The sequence below is a fragment of the Lepisma saccharinum genome, chromosome 23 (genome assembly GCF_977018435.1).
Source record: "Lepisma saccharinum chromosome 23, izLepSacc3.1, whole genome shotgun sequence".
NCBI classification, from domain to species: Eukaryota; Metazoa; Arthropoda; class Insecta; order Zygentoma; family Lepismatidae; genus Lepisma; species Lepisma saccharinum.
Window position 1 is genome coordinate 9344095 of NC_139251.1, and position 23056 is coordinate 9367150.

The 23056-nt window shown below is 37.2% G+C and overlaps 1 protein-coding gene across 3 annotated transcripts in view; it reads right to left on the bottom strand.

Annotated features, from left to right (window-relative positions):
* LOC145977800 (cytosolic phospholipase A2-like) overlaps positions 1 to 23056 on the bottom strand; it is a 259035-nt gene that overhangs the window by 118899 nt on the left and 117080 nt on the right. For 2 of the 3 annotated variants that reach the window (XM_083110095.1, XM_083110094.1), the window contains exon 1: positions 4180 to 4425. The exons of the other annotated variant lie outside the window; for it this stretch is intronic. Coding sequence is in view for 1 of the 2 variants with exons in the window: in XM_083110094.1 (XP_082966220.1) it covers positions 4180 to 4229 (50 nt within the window). In the remaining variant the exon portion in view is untranslated. Of the gene's footprint in view, positions 1 to 4179; positions 4426 to 23056 lie in introns of those variants that run through there. 3 annotated transcript variants of the gene reach the window in all.

Sequence of the window (23056 nt, forward strand, 5' to 3'; positions counted from 1 at the left end):
ATATTACAAAGTTAGAAACGTGGACAATAAACAATGATTTAATACTAAATATCAATAAATGCCATTTTGTAACATATACTCGAAGAAAACCCAGTTGAATTTCAGTATCAAATATACAACCATACTCTAGCAAGAAATTTTATAGTCAAGGATTTAGGGGTTATGTTTGATTCAAATCTTACTTTTAATAAACACGTAGAACAAATAATTAGTGAAGCTTTCAAGAACCTTGGGTTTATTCTTAGAATGGGGAGGGATTTCAAGAGTATAGAGACATTAAAAGTTTTGTATTATTCGTATGTAAGACCAAAACTCGAATATGCATGTATTATATGGAATACAGACACAGCAAAGTACAGTTTAGCAATTGAAAGAGTCCAATCAAAAATTCTTAGATTTTTAAAATACAAATTTCAGAAAGTTTACCCCACATTTGAACACTACGACAACCTAATATATGAAAGTCGGTTTACAAAGCTGTGTCATAGAAGAACGTTGCAGGAAATAATATTCTTGTGGAAGTTGTTAAATAACGAAGTAGATGCTGAACATCTACTCTGCCAGATAAATTTTCGAATCCCGTCATAGAGAACTAGACTCAAAAACGAAGTTTTTCTTATAAAGAAGGCTAGATCGGAAATTGAAAAGAAATCTCTATTGTGAGAATGTGCACCAGTTACAATAAATTGCTAATCAAGAATAACACCGTTGACATCTTTTCCATGAACCTAAGGGACCTCAGTAATGCCACTATTAACACATGCCACTATTAACACAATGACCTAAGCTTCAACACATAATTTCCTAATGAAATGATGTGATAAAGTGTGTATATATATAGAGAAAATAATTTTAAATGTATTTTTATGTATGTGTGTATATATATTATTTATATACATAATATCTCTATATTATAGAAATATATGTAATTGTATTCACTATGTATCCTTCATATGGGCTCTGTAATTAGGTATGTACCTGTTGAGTTCAATAAATAAATAAATAAATAAATAATGTGACGGGTGCCAAATAGTGTGGCGCACCCAAAATTTCAAATTCAATCAATTAATCAATCGTCGCGATTCTGTTAAAATACAGCAATACGACAATGTAATCAACGTCCCTGCTGCCAATACTTACTAGCGGCGATGAATGTGAACTTATAAAATGGAGAGATATTGGGGGGGGGGCAATTATAGATTCAAATCTGAGCAGGATTCGAACCTGCGACCTCTGGTTTCGTATAACCCTGAGGCCCTGTCCAAAAGGTAGTACAGACTTGGAAGTATGGTCTTGACGTAAATGACGTCACCTAGTACAGTTCGAAAGCGCCAAGCACAGAAGTACACAAGTGCACAGCTCGCAGTACAGATGGTTGCTGACTATGTCACGTGATTTCCGCACTCGTTGTTCGTTTGTTTAAAAAACAAAGCCAGCAAAGAAAGCCAGCAACACATGTTTAATATATACGTAATGGGCCAGCAAGTTGTTGGTTAAAGTGCTTCTAATGTGTGGAAATGTATGTGTAAGAACATTTGAAAAAACTATGTGATATCTATTGTGAAAAACAAGTGTTTAAAACGCGAGGAGAACAACGTGGCCTCAGTTTTATCTACTGATCGTATTTGGCGCTGCAGTCGAAGTGCAATTCGAAAGACTTTCATTTCCGCACTCCAAGACCATACTCGGAGGATGCTCGCTTTCGGACACGGCCTAAGCTGTCCACTCCACAAAACGGAATGACAGATTGATTTGGTTTATTTTACTTCGCTTTTCTGCAACTTCTGGCTAATCGCGAAGATGAGGATGAGTAATGATATGAAACTTTGTGTGGTAAAGGCGGTCGGATCGTGGTGCTGATCACAACACTTCCAAAATGGCCAATATCGAAGAAAATGTGGGGCAATTTTGCCTTTACCTTTACCATCTTCATTATTATATATTTTGGTGGGGAAGTTACTACTTATGGCACAATTTCATGCTATTCAGAAAAAATAAAGAACCTCTTATTATTTAAATAACTTCAAGACGAAACTAGGCACATTATTTTTTACTTGTCTTTTACTCGAGCACACTACTTCAGCACTAGGGCTAACATGGGCGCCGCCAGGAATTTCTGCGGGAAGGGGGGGGGGGACTCAAGGGAAAACACCCTGTTAAAAGTTAACTGAAGAAATTACGGTCAGAGACCGTAAATTTTCGTTTTTACTTTTGGTCGCTTTTTATTATTATTTTTTCGGGTTTTAGATGTTGGAAAGTTAGGTGCACCTTGGATTGGATGGCATTCAACTACCGTTAAAAAATGACCGTGAACATTTTTAAAGTAGTAACGGCCATGATATAGTTTCCCTAATTAATGTAATTTTAATGATTCAGATGAGCAAGTGTAATTTATAATCATTATTTATCTTTATGCATGATAACATATTCAAATTTAAAAAAACGGTTGCGTACCGTTTTTATAAATTATCAGGCAGGCTGTTAAATTTTTAAAGGTAGAATATTGTAATATTCACGGTAACTTCTAACACTGAAGCAAGTACATTTTTTATGAAACACGAAGCTAAATATATGAACACATAAAAAAATATGAGGTAGACGAAAGTACTCGTCTACACTTTCTGATGGGTAATTTTCATGATACTGTTGCCGTAAAGTGCAGCGAGGTCGTGTTGGTACCTCATCGATGTGCTCACAAATTTGTTGAACGTATATCTTCCCTGCCATGCATAATAAAAACAAACATTCAGGGATAAACCAGGGAGTGGCAAATCCCCCCCCCCCCTGCCCTTATTTGACGGCGCGCGCCTATGGTCTAAACACTTGTTTCCTTTTTGGAAGACAAGCCGTCCACGTGCGATTGTTATGTTCTCGAGACTTCGATGCTCAGTGACAACTTTTTTTTCAATCCACGCCACAGCTGATGTACTCCCTTGACTTAGGTCCTGACCTATTTCCCACTTTTTTCTTTATGTTTGCTTCGTCAAAGAGATTACGCGTACACTGCCAATGGTAAACTGACTTGCATAAACATCATTATCTTGGAGTGGGGAATGACGGAAATGTCGATACTGAGAAAGGGATTTTTTCCCCCCGTCCGATCTCCGGGAAGGGATTTCCCTAAATTCGGGTTCCACAACTCAGGAAATTTCGAAAGTCATGTGTTAAATGTACTTAATTCTCTTAACTGCTCTACACTATCAGGGGCGCTCGCAGGGGGAGAGGGGCAGGGAGGCACTTCCCCCCCCCCCGGAGATTGCTGGAAAGAGTTAATGTAATTCGAATGGTGAAATTGTAGCGATTTTTTTTTCACAAAATATGAACTTTTCTGTGACTTACAGGCCGTAAGTTACAGCAACTATTATAATAATAATGATATTACAAATGCATGTATTTTATTTAAAAAAACGTAAGTAGTAGTAATAGTAATAATAATAATATAGTAATAATAATAATAACAAAAATAAAGCAATAATAGCATTAATGATAATAATAATAATATTAGTAAAAGTTTCTGACTGCCCCGCCTGAGAAAAAATCCTGCGGGTGGCCTTGCCGGGAACTTCTTGGAAATACGAAAAACATAGGTTAGAGAATCACATGGCATTGTGGTACAGAAGTTGACTTGTGATCATGGGATCCGCGTTCAATACCCGGTGAAGGCACATAGCAGAAGGGTTCGATTCCCTCTTTAAATGTAAATTTCAGTCCCGATTAGCGCTGAGCACAAAGTGGATTCAAGACAAATTTTGGTAGAATAAATAGCGCGTATAATTCGATATTTTCACAGTGTAGAATTTTTCGGCAAATGGCGAATATTACCCGTCCAGAACTTCACGATAATTATATATTTTACGTCCCGCACACCCATAAACATAAACAAAAAAAAATAAATCAAAATTGAATATTTTAATCAATTTATGTTTTGATATTCCATCATCATCTCTTGAATCTTGGACGTACAGAATTTCCAGAATGCATATGTAACTTTACCGACCGCTAGGGCTTGCAGATCCTCGTTGCGCGGGAATCTGCTACACCCCTGGTCTTTTTTCATCAATTTCCTTGAAGCATGATTCATCCTCAGCGTCCACGATAAACCGAAGTCACAGAGAAGCAACGAAAGGTAAGACGAAATACAAGATACAAACACGCTGTGTTTGTGTTTTACACACTCACCCCGGTTTTTCCTCATCCTGCAGGCCTTGGGATCCGGCGCCGTTATCCATGTGACAGTCGTGAGCCTCGCAGCTGACAAATCGATAGCGACCGGTTCAACGTTCGTTCCGACGTTAAGCAGCACGACACTCCAACAGCACACGTCTTCCTCTCACTTCACGATTCACACTGGCCATTCAACATTCCACACTCGATAGTTTTTCATGTAAATATTCCGCAGACGCACCGAGTATGTCATTACGCAGAATTTCGTCTGCTAAGCACATGTCTGCTTCCAACCAATGAGGTTTGAGCTCTGCAACCGGCACTTCCTGCGTTGCCAGATTGTTAACCGTCAGATTGGCGTGCGTCAGTAATACGTTCAATACTAGAGCATGCTTATCATGTTAATAAGACGAAATTGAACTCAGCGGTGAGGTGAATGGGATCGTGTCGAGTTGTTCAAGAGGGAAATGATTAATGCATAATTCCCATACATTTATCACAACAGCCTTTTTTTTTCCAGTGGGTTGTTTGATAAGTAATCTGTGCGGATTAAAGATTGCGAAGTTCCGAACCTAAATCAGAAGTTCCTGGAAGGAAAACTACTCTACGAAACAATTTCTTACAATTGAGATCACATGGTCGGACTCCCTGGAGGAGTGGTCAGCGCAGCGCTCTACGATACTAGAAGACCCGGGTTCGAATCTCGGTTATGTCGTGGATGTTTGTGTTTGTCCGGAATGAGAAAATAAAGAATTTAGTAAAAATTGATACATATGGAAACTGAGGAAAAAGCGAATAACGGGGGATACTTCAGCTTAGGGGTATTTCTTTAAAAAAATTTAAAAAATACCACGGGTATTGGAATAGAAACGTCGCGAGAAGAAAGCGCGAGCCACAGTCAGTGAAGCTTTTTTTTCCTGAGAAATGCACAAAGTATGATGTAGGCCTAAGCATCGACGGATATAGAACTTTCTTCTGCAAGGTTCACAGCATACCATTGTAAGCAATACATTCACGCATAGCCCACCTATAGGGGCTATCCACCGGAAAGAAGTACCTTCGCGCGGACGCCATACTTGTAGCACAATAACTTCCGGTTCGTAGGCTCACAACATGCCGCTAAAGGGAGCTGAGATTGTGTCATGTATCAAAGGAACGAATGGGTGTGTACGAGGAGGATGTAAACTAGGATCAGGGTTAAATAATCTTTCACGGATCTCTCTTCATCCATTTCCTCGAGATCTAGGGCGCCAAAATTATTGCATTCAAGCTCTCAGGAGTGAAAATTGGAAGCCCATTAGCAGGAGTAGACTCCGCAGTAATGACAACGGATGTGCAGGAATCCAAAAAGTCGGGACCTGAAAAAATTCCGTTCCGATCCAGACTTCGGAAAATCTAAATAATAAAGTTTAAAAGTAGTTTAATTTTTTTGTAGACTAAATGTCCGAAATGTATTGAAATTAGCAGTTTTTATTCCAGAGGGTGAAATTGTGTGTATAATTAACATTTGTTAGTATCGGGCAGTTTTGAATATTTTCCGCCCCTATAATCTCCCAATTTATTCGGGAAATAACATTATTTTTCCAGTTTTGAACGTCAGGACTTTAAAAATACCCCGTCCTGGCGTAGGCGCCGACTCCATGGGGGTTGGGTGTTGCTCGAGCCCCCCCCCCCCCCAATGTTAACCATGTGGGGGCAGAGCCCGCAAATAATTTTGCTTTAGAGGATCTAATGTATTATTTTGCTTCTCTTGTAAAGTTTACTATGAATTGTGCCACATGAACTTAACTTTAAATACACATTTGAAATGTTCCAGACCATCGATTTGGGGGGGCTGAGACCGCTAAACCATCAACTTGGGGGGGGGGCTATGACCAGAGACAGCAAAACACATGAATTATTACTATATACTAAGTATGTAATTATGAGTATTGTTAAAATTTTTACTAAAAAGAGTTTCAAAAGACGATGTGCATGAAGTAGGGTAGTAGTGGATTGGACTTTTGGGCTACAAATGGCTCTAACATGACATTCAGAACGAGATCATTGATAGATTAGGGAGATCTGTTTTGCGCTCCGTGGTAGCAGATATTAAAAGTCGGGAATATTTTACTATTATGGTTGACGAAACTTGTGACATATCCATCCGTGGACAATTAATATTCTGCATTAGAACTGTGAATAAAAATTTTGATATTTTAGAGGAATTCATAGGCTTTTATGAGATTCCGAACACTGAGGCCAAAACTTTAAAAAGGAAGAGAGCGAGCCATTCATTAATTTATTTCAGTGATCAGAGCCCCCCCAATAATTTTGACAAGTCGGCGCCCCTGCGTCCTGGTTCCATCCCGACCAAAAATTTTGCGTCCCACACCCCTTGCACTTCATTAAAGGTAAAAGAGAAATCATTCAAATCTCGATTTTCTCTCTGTTTTGAGCAAAAATATTACTTTTCCTTTCAAAAGATGCTCGGTCATAGTCGATTAGATTAGGTACACGTTATGTTCTTGAAGAATACACGAACTGTATTAAATTTTTGTGTAACCAACAAGAGGAAATAAATTTTTGTGTAACCAGAAAATTAAGTGCGGGTACTATTATTAATTTTCGTTTTTTGCAGTGGAAATCTCTTCAACATTGATAGAGAATAGGTCCTAGGTTTGAACACTCGTCAGGCAATGGTGTGTCATTGTGTTTGTTCCATCATTATTTTTTCCAGTTTATTATTCATCTTCATAGTCATGCTTAACACAAATAGTAGAAAATTGACTTAATGAGGTTTTTTGTATTTCTGCGTTCAAACGGGAACGAAACCAGTAAGTGTGCATTGCCGCATCCCTCTGACTCGTCCTGACTGAAGAAAAAAGAAAGAAGCTCCCTTTTCTGCTTTTTACATGTTCGTACATCTCGCATTTTTTCACTTAAAACATAAATGTATGCATCCAAAGATTTACATGCTTAAAGAGCTCTCGCTGTGTAAGAAAAATTACTTTCTATTAAATATGTAGACTACAAATATCGCCAAATGCAACGACGATCAGCAAATGGATCTCATCCTGGAATAATGCCGTATTACTTCCTAGTTGCTCATCCAATTGATATGAAAAGGTCTCTACTTTGCCCAGATATCTCTTCTCCTCGTCGTCAAGTGCTTTTATATGATCCATTTCATCCGATATACAAAACGAGAAGAAAGGCCGCAAGTACGCGCTTGAATTAGGCCGAGTCTGCTGCCACGCACGTGTCAGCAGTAAGAATAAGCGTCAAATTTGCTGCTACCACGTAATTCGTCTGCTAAGAGGATGTTACAAATCTTAAGAGCAGATTAAGACGAGAGAAATGCAAGTTTATGACTAGTGGGAATGAATGTACAGGTAATTTAGAACCTTTTTCTTTAGAAAGCATTTAGCGATATTATTTTAATGCTAACAGAACTTAACCTAACTACGAGAGCATTTAGGTTTATTAGAAGAATGCTGAGGGACATAATCTTAAAACATTTTTGTGAAAGTAATCGCTACATCTTAACAGTATGTGTTACAGACGTAATTGCATACATAGCATGATGAAATCACGATAAAACAAAGACCGAGTCTACTGCCACGCGCATCTTTTTTGAGGTTCCAGCAGAAAAAGAACGTGGCAGCAGACTCTGCCTTGAATTAACCAGCCCCCGTGAACCGGAAGTTGTTGTGCTACAGTTCGACAATCGATTGTGCCGTTCGATATGTTTTTGTTTACTCATGGATAGCCCCTATATATAGAGAGAGAGGGCGCGTGCGCACCTGTGTGCAAGCATGGAAGGGGCGTGTTTCGTAGGCGTATCTGTATATACGTATTAAATTATATATGAAAATACACTCTTACTGCAAAAATTACGATATTGTTAAATGCCTATTACCAGTCCTCTGCGTGTTTTGATGGAAGCAGCTAGTTTGGTCAAGTCCAGTTTTCCTGCCCGATGGCTTCAGCGTCAGTCCACTCAATCTCACTCTTGTCATCCATCGTAGGCGTTTATCTTCGGGGAGGGGGAGGGGGGTTCAAGTTCATCGTTGAACTGTAGTAGTAGTATTGACTGTATTATAAACTCAGGAAAGGAAGAGCCCCCCTCAAGCAGATTTGCTTACACTTAAAACAAGCTCAACATGAGCATATGAGCTTTTTGCTCAAGTGTGGAACCCTGTCTAATCCAAGATTTTTGTAAAAATGCCCTCGGGAATTTTTTGTGAAAGGAAGAGCCCCTCAGATTGATTTGCCCATACTTAAAACTAAGCCAAGTTCTCTTATCATCTTATTGTTTATAGTATGTTTTTTTGTTAAAATCCCAGGAATCTTGAATTGATATTTATTGGGTTCTGAGAGCCAGTAGAGTGTGGTGCATGGTTTTTATTGCCTTGTAATCAAAAGGCCCGAGTTTGAATCCTGGTAAAATGTGAAGCCTCCCCTGATGGCAAATTGTCTTGTAAACAAGGGGCTCTGGGTTCAAGTCCTGATAGATTGAAATACATGTGGCATTCCATACGTGAGATTTTGAGAATAATTACTGCTAGTTGATATACAACTCCCAGATCTGAAAACCTGGTAAAAGTGTTATACAACAGAGCCTAGTTAATAGCTGTTGTCTGGGTATAAAATCATATTAACTGCTGTTATATTTTTATGAAGCAAAACTCTCTGATCAATACAATAGAATAGAGGTCAAGTAAACATAATTAATTGCTTGCATGTTCTTCTAATCTTTTAATTAATCCTATGTTTTGGCCAGTAATAAATTATGCTTGCCCGGGAAAATTAATGCCAGCAGATATAATCTACACTGCGTCTTTTCATAGAGAAATAACATATTATTCATCATCAAAGAGTAATTGCCTTCTTTCTGTATGCCAGCAGATATAATCTATATTGTGTCTTTTCAGAGAGAAATAACATATTATTCATCATCAAAAAGTAATTGCCTTTTTTCTGTATGCCTGGGAGATTTTATCTGTTAGCTTAACCTGCACTGTGTCTTTTCCGAGGGAAATTACATGTTATTTGTCATAGAACTCAAAGAGAAATTCTTATCTGTACTGTACCCCTTTTCAGGGAAAATTACTTGCCATTCATCATATTGAGGAAATTCCTAGTATTGGCTTCATGGATATTTGTCATGCAAACTGAATTGCAGGTTTGGTCTTGTTGCAATAATATAGGCTCAAGTTTTTAACTTACAGAATATATTTCTGTATTTCAGTTTTTGGCAGATGTGTTGTGTTTTGGGTAGGTATAAAAGCATTTCTGCCACGAGCAGATGTACTATAAAATTTGGGTAAGTAATATATTTCCTGACAGCAAAGTGTTGTTTATAATCAAAGGGCCTCTGTGTTTGAATCGGACCTCTAGAATTGCTCCGTGACTCTCTCATTTCTTACATCATAAACATATGATTTTTCTCCTATGAGAATAACACTACATATGGTGTCATCAGGTAATGCCTCATGGAATTCACAGATAATTTTAATATTTGTCCTGTCATTCACCACAACCTGTTTTCTTTTTGAAGTGTTGATTACAAACATGGGTCTCTGTGCTTTGAATTCATCTGGAGTGTAATACATATCAGTATTGCCTGTAGTGACACGTTTGAAGGAAGAAAATGCCTCATATAATTTGAGGAAATCATTCTTGGACATGTCTAAATTGTAATTTTCTCTAGGAAATACCTCATTTCTGCCATTTTTAAGATAAATGTTCTTGATGTTGCAGCTATCAAATTTACTTGAATTTTTTTCCTGATTGTTGTGTCTTCCAGTCTGAAACAATACCACTACAAAATCAGGCATGTCAAATTGTATGCTGGAGAATGAATTTGTAGCATCAAATTCATAATAAGAACCAGTTGCGGGCTTCTGTACACATTGATATGTATAAAATTGTAAAAGAATCTGTGGATTTTTTATTATATCTGCTTTGTATTTAAGAGCATAGCTGGCCTCATATTCAACAACAGGGATTCTTAACTCCATAGTCTGAATAATGCATTTGCCTGCATCTGGTAGGGTATTGGGCAGAGCTTCCCCTGTAGGGTTTATTGCACTGTACCTCATCAAAGCATTGTTATCATTTGCAGCTCTTCTAAATGTAATTCTTAACCCACCCTTCCACATAATTTCTTTGTAATCTGAGAAGAATCCTGGCAACAGGCGCATAGGGAACAGCACTGTGTGGTTTTTAGATAATATCTTATCACCAGCCTCAAATCCACCGATTTTGTAGTATGAGGCCTCGGTTTTGGATAATTTCAATGTGGCCAAAGCTGTGGAGGTAATGCCGGGATAATCCACTCTGTTTATAACAACACCATGTTTTCTGATCTCAATTTCAGAGAATAGATGGGGTACAAAATTATCCACCAATCTTATATTTGTGTTTGCCGGATAATCTGTACCATCGAGTTTTACAACATCAAATTTGATGTATAGATCTGCTCTGTGAGGGTGTATAAATCCATCCCCAACATCAAGATCAACCTCAATTTCTGTGTTGGGTTGATTTAAATTTGCAAATGTCCTCCTGTTTGGAGGGAATGATTGAAGCTCATAACTCTCAATATTTTCCATTTTTTTTGTATGTATTTTTATTTTAATATTAATCTCTATGATTGCAGTTGTTGTGGCTCCAGCAAAATCAACTAATTCTTCTTTTTCATTAGTGACCATCAATTCAATGTTATCTATTCTATTATGGCACACAGGAAAATATAATGTTGGTGATGGATTGTAGATGATAGGCTCCATGAATTCAGAGTTAGGTTTGAATGTTGCAATGATGCCAGTTTGTTTGTGAGTGCCTATGCCATTTGATTTGGTGATCATACCCTCAGCCACATTACAGTGAATATTCAGAGTCTCTATGGCTAAGAATTTAGGTATATTCATAGCAGTGTGTTTGATGCCTGGTTCAAGTTTTGTGTTGTTCTCAAAGCCTAACAGCTCTCCTATAGTAGCCAGATCCACTGTTTCTGTAGCAGATACAATTTCTACTCTGTGAGTGACAGAATTTTGACTTAACACTACACCTCTGGGTAATTGAGCATTTAGAGTGGACAGATTATACTGCCCTGGAGTGATGACAATTTTTTCATCCCCAACTGCAATTGTGTTGTTGTGGTGTGTAATATTAGGGATTAGGTACATGCCATAAAATGCTCTGAGAGCTATTGTTTTGGGATACACTATGTCATCATGCAATTTGAGTTTCAATATTGAATTTTGGCTGGTGAGATGGAATACCCCCATGATGTTTTAAATACCACAAGGCTTTTTGAAAATCTTCAATTGATGGTTTATTTATTTGAGACATATATCTAAGAACTGATAAACACAAATGTCCGCAATTAACATCTTTGAAGTTTTGAACACGGGCATTATTGTAATAAAGATTAGGTGATTTTAGATATTTTATTAAATTTTCAGGTGGAACACCTCCAAATGAATCAAACACAAATGCCTCATTTTTTAAATATTTAAGATAACAGATCCAGTGAGTGCCCTGATTTTTGTACTCATCCAAATTAACAATGCCACACTCTTTGTTGAGTGGTTGTTCTGGCAAAGAATCAGACATGTACACACCTCTAAAATTTTTGATGCCCAGTGGCTTGATTAAAGCTTCAATATCTTGGTTTGTAAGCGGCTCTTGTTTTTTTTAAACTTATTCATGGCTCTCTTAACACCTTTGCCTTGTTTCTCCATTGCCAGGTTATGGCGCTTCTGCTCATCTAATTCTGCCCTATTTTTCTTGGCATCTATTACTGTTTTTGCTATGGCGGCTGATCCCCCGGCCAAGCTCCCAACAGCCCCGAGAGCAGCTAAGATGGCAGGGATGGTAAATATAAATCCCCCCACATGTGATTTTTTTCTTGATTGCTGTAATTTTTTTAATTGGGGGGTACTAAGCAACAATTTCATACCATGTCCCTTGGCAATACAAGAGCTTTTTTTCTTGCGCTGCTTTTTGGTCAAAAGGCTATCAATAGGCCCAAGAGATTTGAGACCTGCATAAGGTATTTGATACATAACACCCTTGGCCTTCATTGTAGGTTTATTATATATATATTCACAACCCCCACCCCAATTTTTGTTTGGTGCTCATAGCTATGGTGGTTCCCAATGCTGCTATTTTTTCACTCAAAGAAGCATCTTTGCTTACAAATCTGCCAAATGCAGCCTCTTCTAATTTCTTGTCTGCAACATGTCTCTTGTCAAGATCAGAATGTGTGTTGAATGCAATATCATGGTCTCTACAAGCAGCATCTAAGGGATTAACACCAGGATCCCCTCTGTTTAATCTATGATCCAGTTTTGTGCCTGGACCACAATACTGATAGCCTGGAATATGTAGTTCAAATGGCAGCTTGTTTATAATGTCATTAACCAAGCCCCGACCCTCAGAAATATTCCAAAATTTAGGTGGTAGAGTATTAATAATTTTTATGAGATATCCAATCCCCTTAGTGTCATTCACTATAAAATTAGACAATTTTGTGCTTATCATGTCCATAATTCCAACCTTTTCATTGTAAAAATTGAGGTTCCCAGCATTTTCCTCCCCAGCTATCACCAATAGCCTATCTACAAGTTTCCTGACATCATCAACCCACACAAATTCTTTGGGCAGGGTGTTGTATTGTTTGATTCCACTGCCAGTCTTGATCTGTGACCATATGGGCTTGATTAAATTATTGTATTTTGCCCCACTGCTCGACTTGACTCTTTTTTGTGTGGGATCATTGTTCTGGTATAGAGCATCTGATTTTATTAATATTTCTTTGTAATGCTCATAATCTTGATCTGTATAGCTGCCAGGCCTTTTCCTAGTCATCAGTTCCCAATATCCAGGTGTTCCGAGATACTTAACAAAAGCACCTTTTTCTCCGAGACGAGATTCTGAATATACAATTATATCATCTCCCATAAATGTTACTCTGAAATTGCCAATTCTATGTATGATGCTGCCATCAAGCTCTGTGTCAGCATATAAGCCAAACACCTCATCTTTATTGTCTTTAGGTGTGGTTAAATATTTTTGAGCAAGAAGACCCAATTCAATAGGATCCTGACTAGCCTCAATTCTTCTAGGAGCAATAGGACTAGGTGTATGAATACTGGAAAGTGGGGTGAGTGGATAATCTAATATGTTCCTAGCAGCTACAGGTACAAGCTCTGTGAGCAAATTTTGATTTTGCTCTGTAACAGTTTTGATATTTTTACCTAAATTATTAATAGCATCAATTACAGGCTGTTCTGTTTGTTTGTGTTTTTTATAAATTCCACGGTTCTCTGATTTCCATCCTTTAAATCTTTTTACAAGATAATCTCTTAATTTAAGATCATCAATTATCGGCCTTTTCATGTTTATTTATATATGTTTCAATGTCTAAAAAATTGTTGATTTTATTTCTATATTTGCCACTACTGGGTGTTCTTGTCATATCAATTGTGACAAAGCCATAACTGTCCTGGTTCCAGCACCTGCTGCAAAACTTAGAAAAATCATTGTAGCTCAAGTCCCCACCTACATATTCATCATGTATGTGTTTGAGGTTGGTATGGTCTTGATGAAATACACATATAAAATTGCTGTTGTCCCGGATCAGTTGCTTGGGTATTTTTGAAAAAGTCTGTGCCAGGTAGAAACAATCAATGTTTTTGTGCCGGCCTGTGTAAAAAAGTTTCTAACCTTGTTTTGATTATCCAATATAATATCATCAAACACAACAACAGAATTATCGAGACAGTCATGAAGTGGCTTAACATCTGGTTCAAAAGTGGCTATATCCAATCCATCATATAGCTTCATCAGCTGCTGATATTTTAATTGTTCCAAGCTCTTAGAGAAGATATACAAGTGCCTGTTTTTCCAGTCTAACCAGTTGGGTGCCAATAAAAAATTATCAACCATTAGTGTAGTTTTACCACAAGCAGATGGCCCAACAATAAGACACCTAATATTATCAGGTAGCAACTTGCCATTTCTCTTATTTTGTTGTTCAGGTTCTGGCAGCCTTTTTATAACATCCCAGGTGCTCATATTATTATTTTGTTTGCATCGATCCAGCTGTGTTCTGGGAGTCCTAGCCATTTGACAAGTAACTTGTTGCCTTTTCTGCGGATAATTTTTTCTATGAGATATGTGTCAGGCTGTTTAGTTTTGCTGAGCTCTTGTTCATAGAACCTGCCTTTGAGAATTTCTCCTCGGTGATCCTTTATTATATATGTGTTAAGGGTCCCGGGTTTAACTTGAACCACTGTAAATAATTCAGTGCTCCAGTTTCTTGTAAAGCCTCTCTTGAATAAGTGCTTATATTTGCTGATTCTTACTTGATCACCCACCTTGTATTTGGCTTTTCTTGTTGTTGGCTGGTATTTAGGATAATAAACAGTGTTGATCAATTTTTGCTCATCAGATGAAGTTACTTCAGAGGGTTTCATGTTGATTGTGGAATGGACAGAATTGTTATATTTATGTAGAAGTTCTGGAAGAATATTAATCCATTTATAATTACCTTGAAGTGTAAATTGTTTATACATAAGATTTTTTAAGGTTCTGTTGAATCTCTCTACAATTGAGGCCTTGAGATCACTGTAACTCGAATAATGTTGTATTGCCTGGCTTTTAATAAATTGTTGAAACACTGAATTATAAAATTCTTTGCCATTATCTGTTTGCAAATAGCGCGGGGATCTTCCACTCTGATTGATGATTGTTCTGATGGCTTCTGTAACACATGCCCCAGTCTTGGATTTGAGTGGCACAGCCCAGGCAAATTTTGAAAATGTGTCTATTACAGTGAGTAGATACTTGTAGCCCTTGTTGATTTTGTCTAAGTTTTTCAACTGTCCACTTGCCATTTCAATCAAGTCGCTTTGCCATAAATCATCTATGCCCTTTGTGACTACTGGCGGTCTCTTAAAATTATGTCGGGCTTGTCTGTGTAATTTATCAACAATAATTTCTCTAGACATAATATGTAAACAAGAATATTGCAACTATGGGGTGTTCAGCAGCTGAGACTGCAGGATTTTCTAAATATAATTTGTCTCCAATTTGTATTTTAAATTCCAAAGAGCCATCATCTTCAGTATAGGCTGTTTCTAATGTATTGGGATCTGTAAAATCCTCCAATTCTACACTGGTGATTTTCACTTTGTTATCAGCATTTGTTATTGATAAGGTGGGGTAGTGGTGTGCCTGTGGCTGTAGCCAATATTTGATCTTGATTGGTCTCAATGTGCCCCCAACAAAAAACTGGATATAAATTTGTGCAGGGGACAGCATATATATTTTGCCACCTGGTGTAAATGGAGAATCATATTCTTTGTTGGGGATGCTGTACAATTCAAGAATTACTGTATGTTTGGGATTTTCAATTATGCCTGTTATTTCTTTTTCTGCTGTGAGCAATCTGCTTGTTACAGATTCAAGGTGCTCATTGATGGTTCTAACAACATCATCATGGCCTGGCTTTATTTTTATGTCCACAGCAAGTCTCTTGTATTGCTGCACAATTTCTTGAAGCTGGGTGGCAAAAACAGACAGAGCATTTGCTTGATTGGATTCCATGGTCCCTAGCTGTTGCTTGATATTAGCTACAATTTGTTGCAAATTTTCAACAACTGCCAATTTTGAATTTTGAGCAGTAAGATCATGGACCTGTCTTCTGATATCCTCAAATAGGGCATGCAGTTCATTAATATGTTGATTTGTTGGTAGAGTGGCCACTGTCTGTGTGAGTTGTTTGATCTCTGCCTGGATATTCTTGATATCTTCTGATTTCAATATCCTATTCACTGCCCTCTTAATATTTTTAAGTTCCTGTGATGTAGGAAGATTTGATACTGTATTTTGCAAAAATTCAAGTGCCAATTTTACATTGTTTAATTCAGAAGCATCAGCCACATTTTGCATAGCATTTTGGAGCAGGGCTATATCTGCCTGAGTGGGTGTTGAATGTTGTAAAATTTCAAGTTTTGTTTGAATATCATCAATCAAATGATGAAAATGATATAGTTCAGATTCAGTATTGAGGTTTTCAAGCTTTGTGATTTGTTGCTGGACACTGACAAGGGTATCTACAATCCCAGGCAATCTGGATTCTAGTACATTTGCCAAATCACTTTGCACTGCTGCTATTGTACCTTCAAGATGGGTTATGGAACTTTGAATTTTTCCAAAATCTTCATATGTTTCAAGTTGCAGCTTAATATTTGCTACACTCCGAGTTATTGGATTCAGAGCATCAGAAGATGGCAAATTGTTCATAAAATTTTCAAGTGTCTCAATTTTTTCTTTAACCTCGGCTATGGCATTGTTCAGAGGATCCAGATTAGGTATTTGGAGTGACTGAATCTGTTCCTTTAGAGTGGAAATCACGAGATCAAAATCTTCTTGTGATTTTATGCTTTTGACAATTGTTTGGAGCTGTGCCTGGACATTATTTACCTGTTCTTCCAATTGCTGTTTCAATTGCTCAGAGTTGTTAGCCTGGGTCTTAAATTTGGCTTGAAGAGCTGCTACAGCTTCTTCCAAACTTTGAAAATTATCTAATGTGGCCAAATCAGTATATTTCTGAAGCAGCAATTTGAGTTCAGAATCAATTTTAAGAAGAGGGTCCATGCATTGTGATTGCAAATTTGTAATTTCTAATTGAAGACTGGCATTGAGTGTAGTTTGTAAAGCTTGTAAATCACTTCTTAATTTCTTGACTCTGACATCAAGCATCAAAATCTCATCACTGTGATCTTCATGTCTTGTATGGCCAAAAATATAATTAGGCATTTTTGATTTAGTAGTTATTTATTATTGAATATCTGATTCTTAATTCTATAAAAAAGGGTATAAGCTTGTCATAAGATCCAGGGACCTCAATATATAAGCAATCACCAGCAGAAACAGTATATACAGTGCCAGAAACCATGTTTGAGTGCTTAATTCTGTAAATATTTCTCCCTACTGAAATTTTAACATCACCCTCAGGGGTTGTAATAAATTGCAATTGCCCACCTACAGGTAATTGGTAATGATTTAAATTATTGTTAAATATGTACAATATTTTACCTGTTTCATCATCAATATCTGTAAGTATGCTGTTCAGATGAATAATTAACAAGCCACTCAGTTTAGATATTATATCAGAAGAGGGTTATGGTGTCGGCAGGTCCATAATAGCCTGTTTTTTGAACCCAAATAAGTTCATAGGCATGTTTATTTATTTCAAATCATGCTCTGTAATTGGGCATTGATTCCCATTTTTCAAATCACAATGCCCCCATGGTAAAGTATGTATGCCACATGATAAAATGCATCTCTTATCATCATGTGGGTCCAGAGCCACTTTTCTTACAACATTTGAAGTCAACAAGTGATCCACACTCTGGATTCTGGATTCTGATGTTCTGATTAAATTCTGGGATTTGAGGCAATTTTTATAATCTTCAAATTGGAGCTCTTTGTCAACAGTCACTCTGCCAATACCCTTGGCCTTTTTGACAACAGCACTACATGTTTTAAAACTGTACATCTTGGCACTTAACCCAGCAAATTCCACAATAACATCACCAAGTGTCTCATCTTTTAACTTGCCAGGCACCTTTTTGTTGTGGGGTTGAATATTCAGATGGCCTGGCAATTCACTGGTATCAAAATATTTAAACAATTCAGGCTGGGTCATATCTTTATAAACATCTTCTGTTTTAATATCAAGAATAAAACTATCCGTGTCCATGTACATCAATTTTACACGATCCTTATAAAAAGGTTTCAACACATCATAATACAATATTAACATATGTAATTTGGCCAATTCCAATATCCCAGCCCCTACATAAATAGGTTTATCAAACTTAATCTTTGTTTTTTTCATGTTGAAAAGTGCCATATTTTCATCATAAATTCTTCTGTAATTGAAATTAGGCTTTGCAACCAATTTTTTGCTCAGGCTGGGGTCAGTAATTATTTTAACATCGGTATGTTTTCTGACATTTTCAATTGTTTTGCCATATACAGAATTGACCATCAATTTAAACAAGGCCTTATCAAATTGGCTCTTTGCAGATGTTCGAAGCTCCGTGTTTGTATCAATATATGGTTTCAACCATCTTGAGTGCCTGAACCTTAAGACTTTGCCAAGTTTGGTCACTTGAACACCATGTTTCATCAGGAACTGGAGGTTTTTGTAATATATGACATAGCCTTGTTTTGGCTCCAGTGTCATTATGAGCTTCTTCTGTTTAGAGCCAGGTGAGCACTGAACCTCAGGAATTGGGGGCAGATCAGAAAATTTGTTGTGTAAATCATCAGGAATTGTCAGATCAACCTCTAAGAAGAGGCCATAGTCACTGTCATCAAAATTCTTAAGATTCTCAATATTGAAATCTTCGACCCATTCAAGCCCTGCATATGGCAATTTATCCATCATAGCGTGACCATAGAGGCTGTTGGCATATACATACAGTATATAATTTGATGGCAGTGCTGGATCATAATCAGGCATATATTTGTTATTTGCTCTGGCATATCTCTGAGAACATTGCACCATCCCCCCTCTTATATCTTGCTCCATAAACAGATACATATCTTGATCTTGGATCAGATCCAATTGCTTTTTGGTGTTTAAAAACATTGCAGCCCATGCTAGGCCCGGGGCACTGTAAAAATACACTGGGTCCAGTTTATAATTTTGCATAGAAGATTTTCTGAATGCCTGCATTATATCAGCTAAGAGGGTCACATCAAGTTTTAAATATGCCATGTGATAATCACCAAATGTCTGGCATTTTAAATTGTTCCACATCAATTGGGCATGGTGATAATCTTCATCAGTGATTCCAGATCCTCTGATTTTGCTGTAAAACCCATGTTGTGGAGGCAAAGAACATTCATCAAATTTAGAAAAATCTGTAAGATAGTCATATGGATATACACCCTTCCGCCTAATTAATTTCAGGTCCTGATTTGGAAACAATGCACGTGTGATTTTGAATTGATCATCAGATAATTGAGTGGCCAGTGTAGCCAGGCTAGCAGATAAAATTCTGTAAGAATCAAGAAATCTTATGTGAATAGGAACACCATTAACTTTAATTATTTTGCTAATAGCAATATATTTCTCATCATTTTCAGCTAAAATATTTAAATTCTGCTTGTCAAACCCCTCATATCTGATCAGATGATGGAAATCATAATTGGATGCTCCATGGCAAAATATGGGGACAAATCTTGGTCTCTTGATCTGAATATTACAGCTATTACACAGGGCCATTAAGAATTTACCATCTGTATGAGAATGGTGTTTCACCTTGATATTTGTATCTGAAAATTCAGAATCACATACAGGGCATTTTTCTGCATTGTTGAAATCTTCAATCTGTTTCTCTGTTAAAAACAACATGGGTTTTGATTTCAACAAAATATTAGATGCTATGTCACGGCACTCATTTTCTATTCTATGTGCAAATATTTTGATGGCATCTGGCCCCATGTATGAATATTCTTTACTAACAACACCATCCTGTACAACCACATAATAAAAGCTGGAAGGTTCATGTAGCTGGTATGGTGTAATTGAAGATTCTTCAGGATCTGGATTGCAGGATGCAAGAGATTTGAGAATTGATTCAAAATCACAGACAATATATGCTGGGTGTTCCAACAAGGCTTCAAATTTTTTGAATTTACAATTTTCACTTGGATTAGGCATCACCATATGAACAGGTTTATGGTTCCCACAGTATTTCAGATGCTCAATTAACTTGTTTTTGGCAATTTCTGCACTCTCTTCACGAACCCCCTTCACCATTTTTTGACCATAAAATACAGTTAAGCATCTTCTGCACAACTTGAATATTATATTGGATTTGTCTAGTTGTGTTCTCACTAAAGCTTCAAGATTATGTATCAGAGTGTAATGATATGTGCCATCCCCTTCAATTAAGAGCAAATCAATCGGAACAGCAGAATCATCATCAAATATACTGATTCTGAGAGGTTCTATCGGGCAATGGCCAGTGGAACAAATAAATACATTAATAGATAATTGTCTACCATTCATATCCCTGGCTCTTTTTTCAAATTTATCAATATTCTGAATAGACATTGGATATTCTAAACCCTCCATTGCCTCATCAAAATCGTGCTCATGTTGTTTGTAATAAGTTATTCTCTGAGGATTTCTTGAAACTGGATACAAAGCAGCTAATATACACCACAAAAAACATTTCTGGTCGGTATTTTCTATATTAACCACAGCTCTTTTGTTTTTAATATTGTCAGGTAATGGCAGATATGTAGATCCTTGTAATGGGCTGAATTCAGAAATATTAACATATAACTTGTGTGGAGAGCCGCATAGGCTCCATCCAGACTCTTTTGCCGCAAATTCAGAGTGTTTAATATTCAATTGATCCATCAAACTGCTTATTATTGTGTCTTAATTTGCATTTGAATATAACGGTACAGTTTCTGTTATGTGGGGCTGTGTAAATTTTGTGCCGTTTGGCTTCTTATATTGTGTATACAATTTGAGGGACAGCTTATAAGAACCATTTTGTGCATTAAGAATTGCCTGCAGATCAGGATTTACACTGCTCAAAAAATTCTCAATACCACATCTTGGCTCTGATACAAACCGATAATCTCTTAATTGGCTATTAAAACTGCTATGGATGGGTTCATAGCGTGGCTGTTTTGCTGCTCTGGCATTAAGAGGTGCTTCATGCTTTCTTTTCAGACCAGATGTGGATGGTTGTGGGGGCAATATTGATGACTGTGCAGAACAAGTATCTTTATGTGTATATGTGAAGTATTGCATGCTATATTTTCTATTGCATTTGGGGCAAATTTTTGTGGGAGTTCTGTATTTGTCTGGGTTACAAATCTTTTGGTGTCTGGCCCAATTAGAGCTAAATATATTTTTATTGCACTGATTGCAATATTTTTGACTTGGCATTTTTATTATTGTTTATTATATACAATTTCCTGGGTTTCAATTCAAAACTTTATACTGAATAAAAAATATCAGTTGGGTTCAGCTGTGTGATTTGTGTGTGTGTGTATGTGTGTATGTGTGTTAATATTTTTGGCTTTGGTATTTATATAAAATTTCCTGGGGTTCAATTCAAAACTCTATGCTTATTATAACAGGTTGTAAAGCCAATAGCTTACAAGTGGAAAAAAAAATATTCATTCACACTGACCTAGTACAAATACCTGCACAAACATGCATGTCTAGAATGGCAATAACCTTGTTATGTATTAATTTTTGTATAACAGGCTGGGACAAATATAAGCTTGACTCTAAATATGAGTGGATTACAACAAATATCAGATTTTATATTGTTCAATATGAATATTTAAACCAAACAGGCCTGTAAGTATGAGAAGCACTGTATCAACACATCTGTTCTCCTCACCCACTCTCACAATACTGGCTGATGCAATACTCGGGAATTTCTGTAAGTACTGGCGCTGAGGAGAAACATGCAAAACAAAAATCAATACTACCGTCTCGGGAATTGTACATACTAACACAGAGGGGAATTACTTGAAACATGCAAACATATAATATAAGAAATAAGAGAGTCACGGAGCAATTCTAGAAGGGCTCTGCATATTGCATTGTTTTAATATTAGATAAACAATTGAACCTGGTATCCAATTAAACTTAAACCACAAGTAAATATGTGTGGGTAGGTATGGGTTTTTGCTTAATTTCAGGTGTAGCCAAAAAAATATCAATTTTTGACAAGTTTATGGACAAAAATCTGGCTGATGCAACTTTTGTAAGTATGGGCAAATCAATCTGAGGGGCTCTTCCTTTCACAAAAAATTCCCGAGGGCATTTTTACAAAAATCTTGGATTAGATAGGGTTCCACACTTGAGCAAAAAGCTCATATGCTCATGTTGAGCTTGTTTTAAGTGTAAGCAAATCTGCTTGAGGGGGGCTCTTCCTTTCCTGAGTTTATAATACAGTCAATACTACTACTAACTGTCAATGAGGATACATTGCACGAGCATGCACACAGACATACAATATGCATATATGAATGCGAGTGCCGTACGCAGAAGGGAGCTGAAGGAGCTACAGCACCCTCCGAAATATTGAGAAAATGAACATTTGCAAACAAAAACCGTGCAGAACTCTGAAAAATCAAAGTGTTAAATGAAAACTCATCTTAAAATGACCACCGATTGCTATTTTTTGATTGATTGATTTGGTGTTTTAAGTCCACTTTATGCACAGTAAGGCTAATCGGGACTGGACCTACAGTTTTAAGTGGGATCCGAACCACTTTGTACCTCCACCGGGTATCGAACCCAGGACCCCTTGATTACAAGGCGATGCCGCTACCACTGCGCCATCGGGGAGGCCAACTATTTTTTTTGAGAGTGGAAAGTTCTTTCAATATACGAAATATCTTATTGTTTATGCCGCCATCCTAGAAAGCACTATCCACCTTTAAATTCCAGCTCCTCCTGAAAAAAAATTGCGGCGTACGCCAGTGTGTGAGTGCGTATGTATCTAATATTGTTCATATCAATCGTGTCCCTTAATAATGTAATTGAATTGAAGCCAATCCTATTGCATCCTACAATACACACACACACCTGAGATATATTTCCAACTTTTGAAAAACGTCTTTATCTCATAGGGAAAGGTATAGTGAAGACGACACATGTATAGCCAGCCTATTCATATTCCTAGCCAGAGATTTCTCTGCACGGGGCGAGAATAGAGTTTTGCACCCCTTGCACCCACGTTTCAGAAAAGTGTAAATTTAATAACTTACACTTCTCTTTGAAATTTGCGTGTAAATAACTCTGACCCCATAAGGCACAACAATTGTTTTGTTT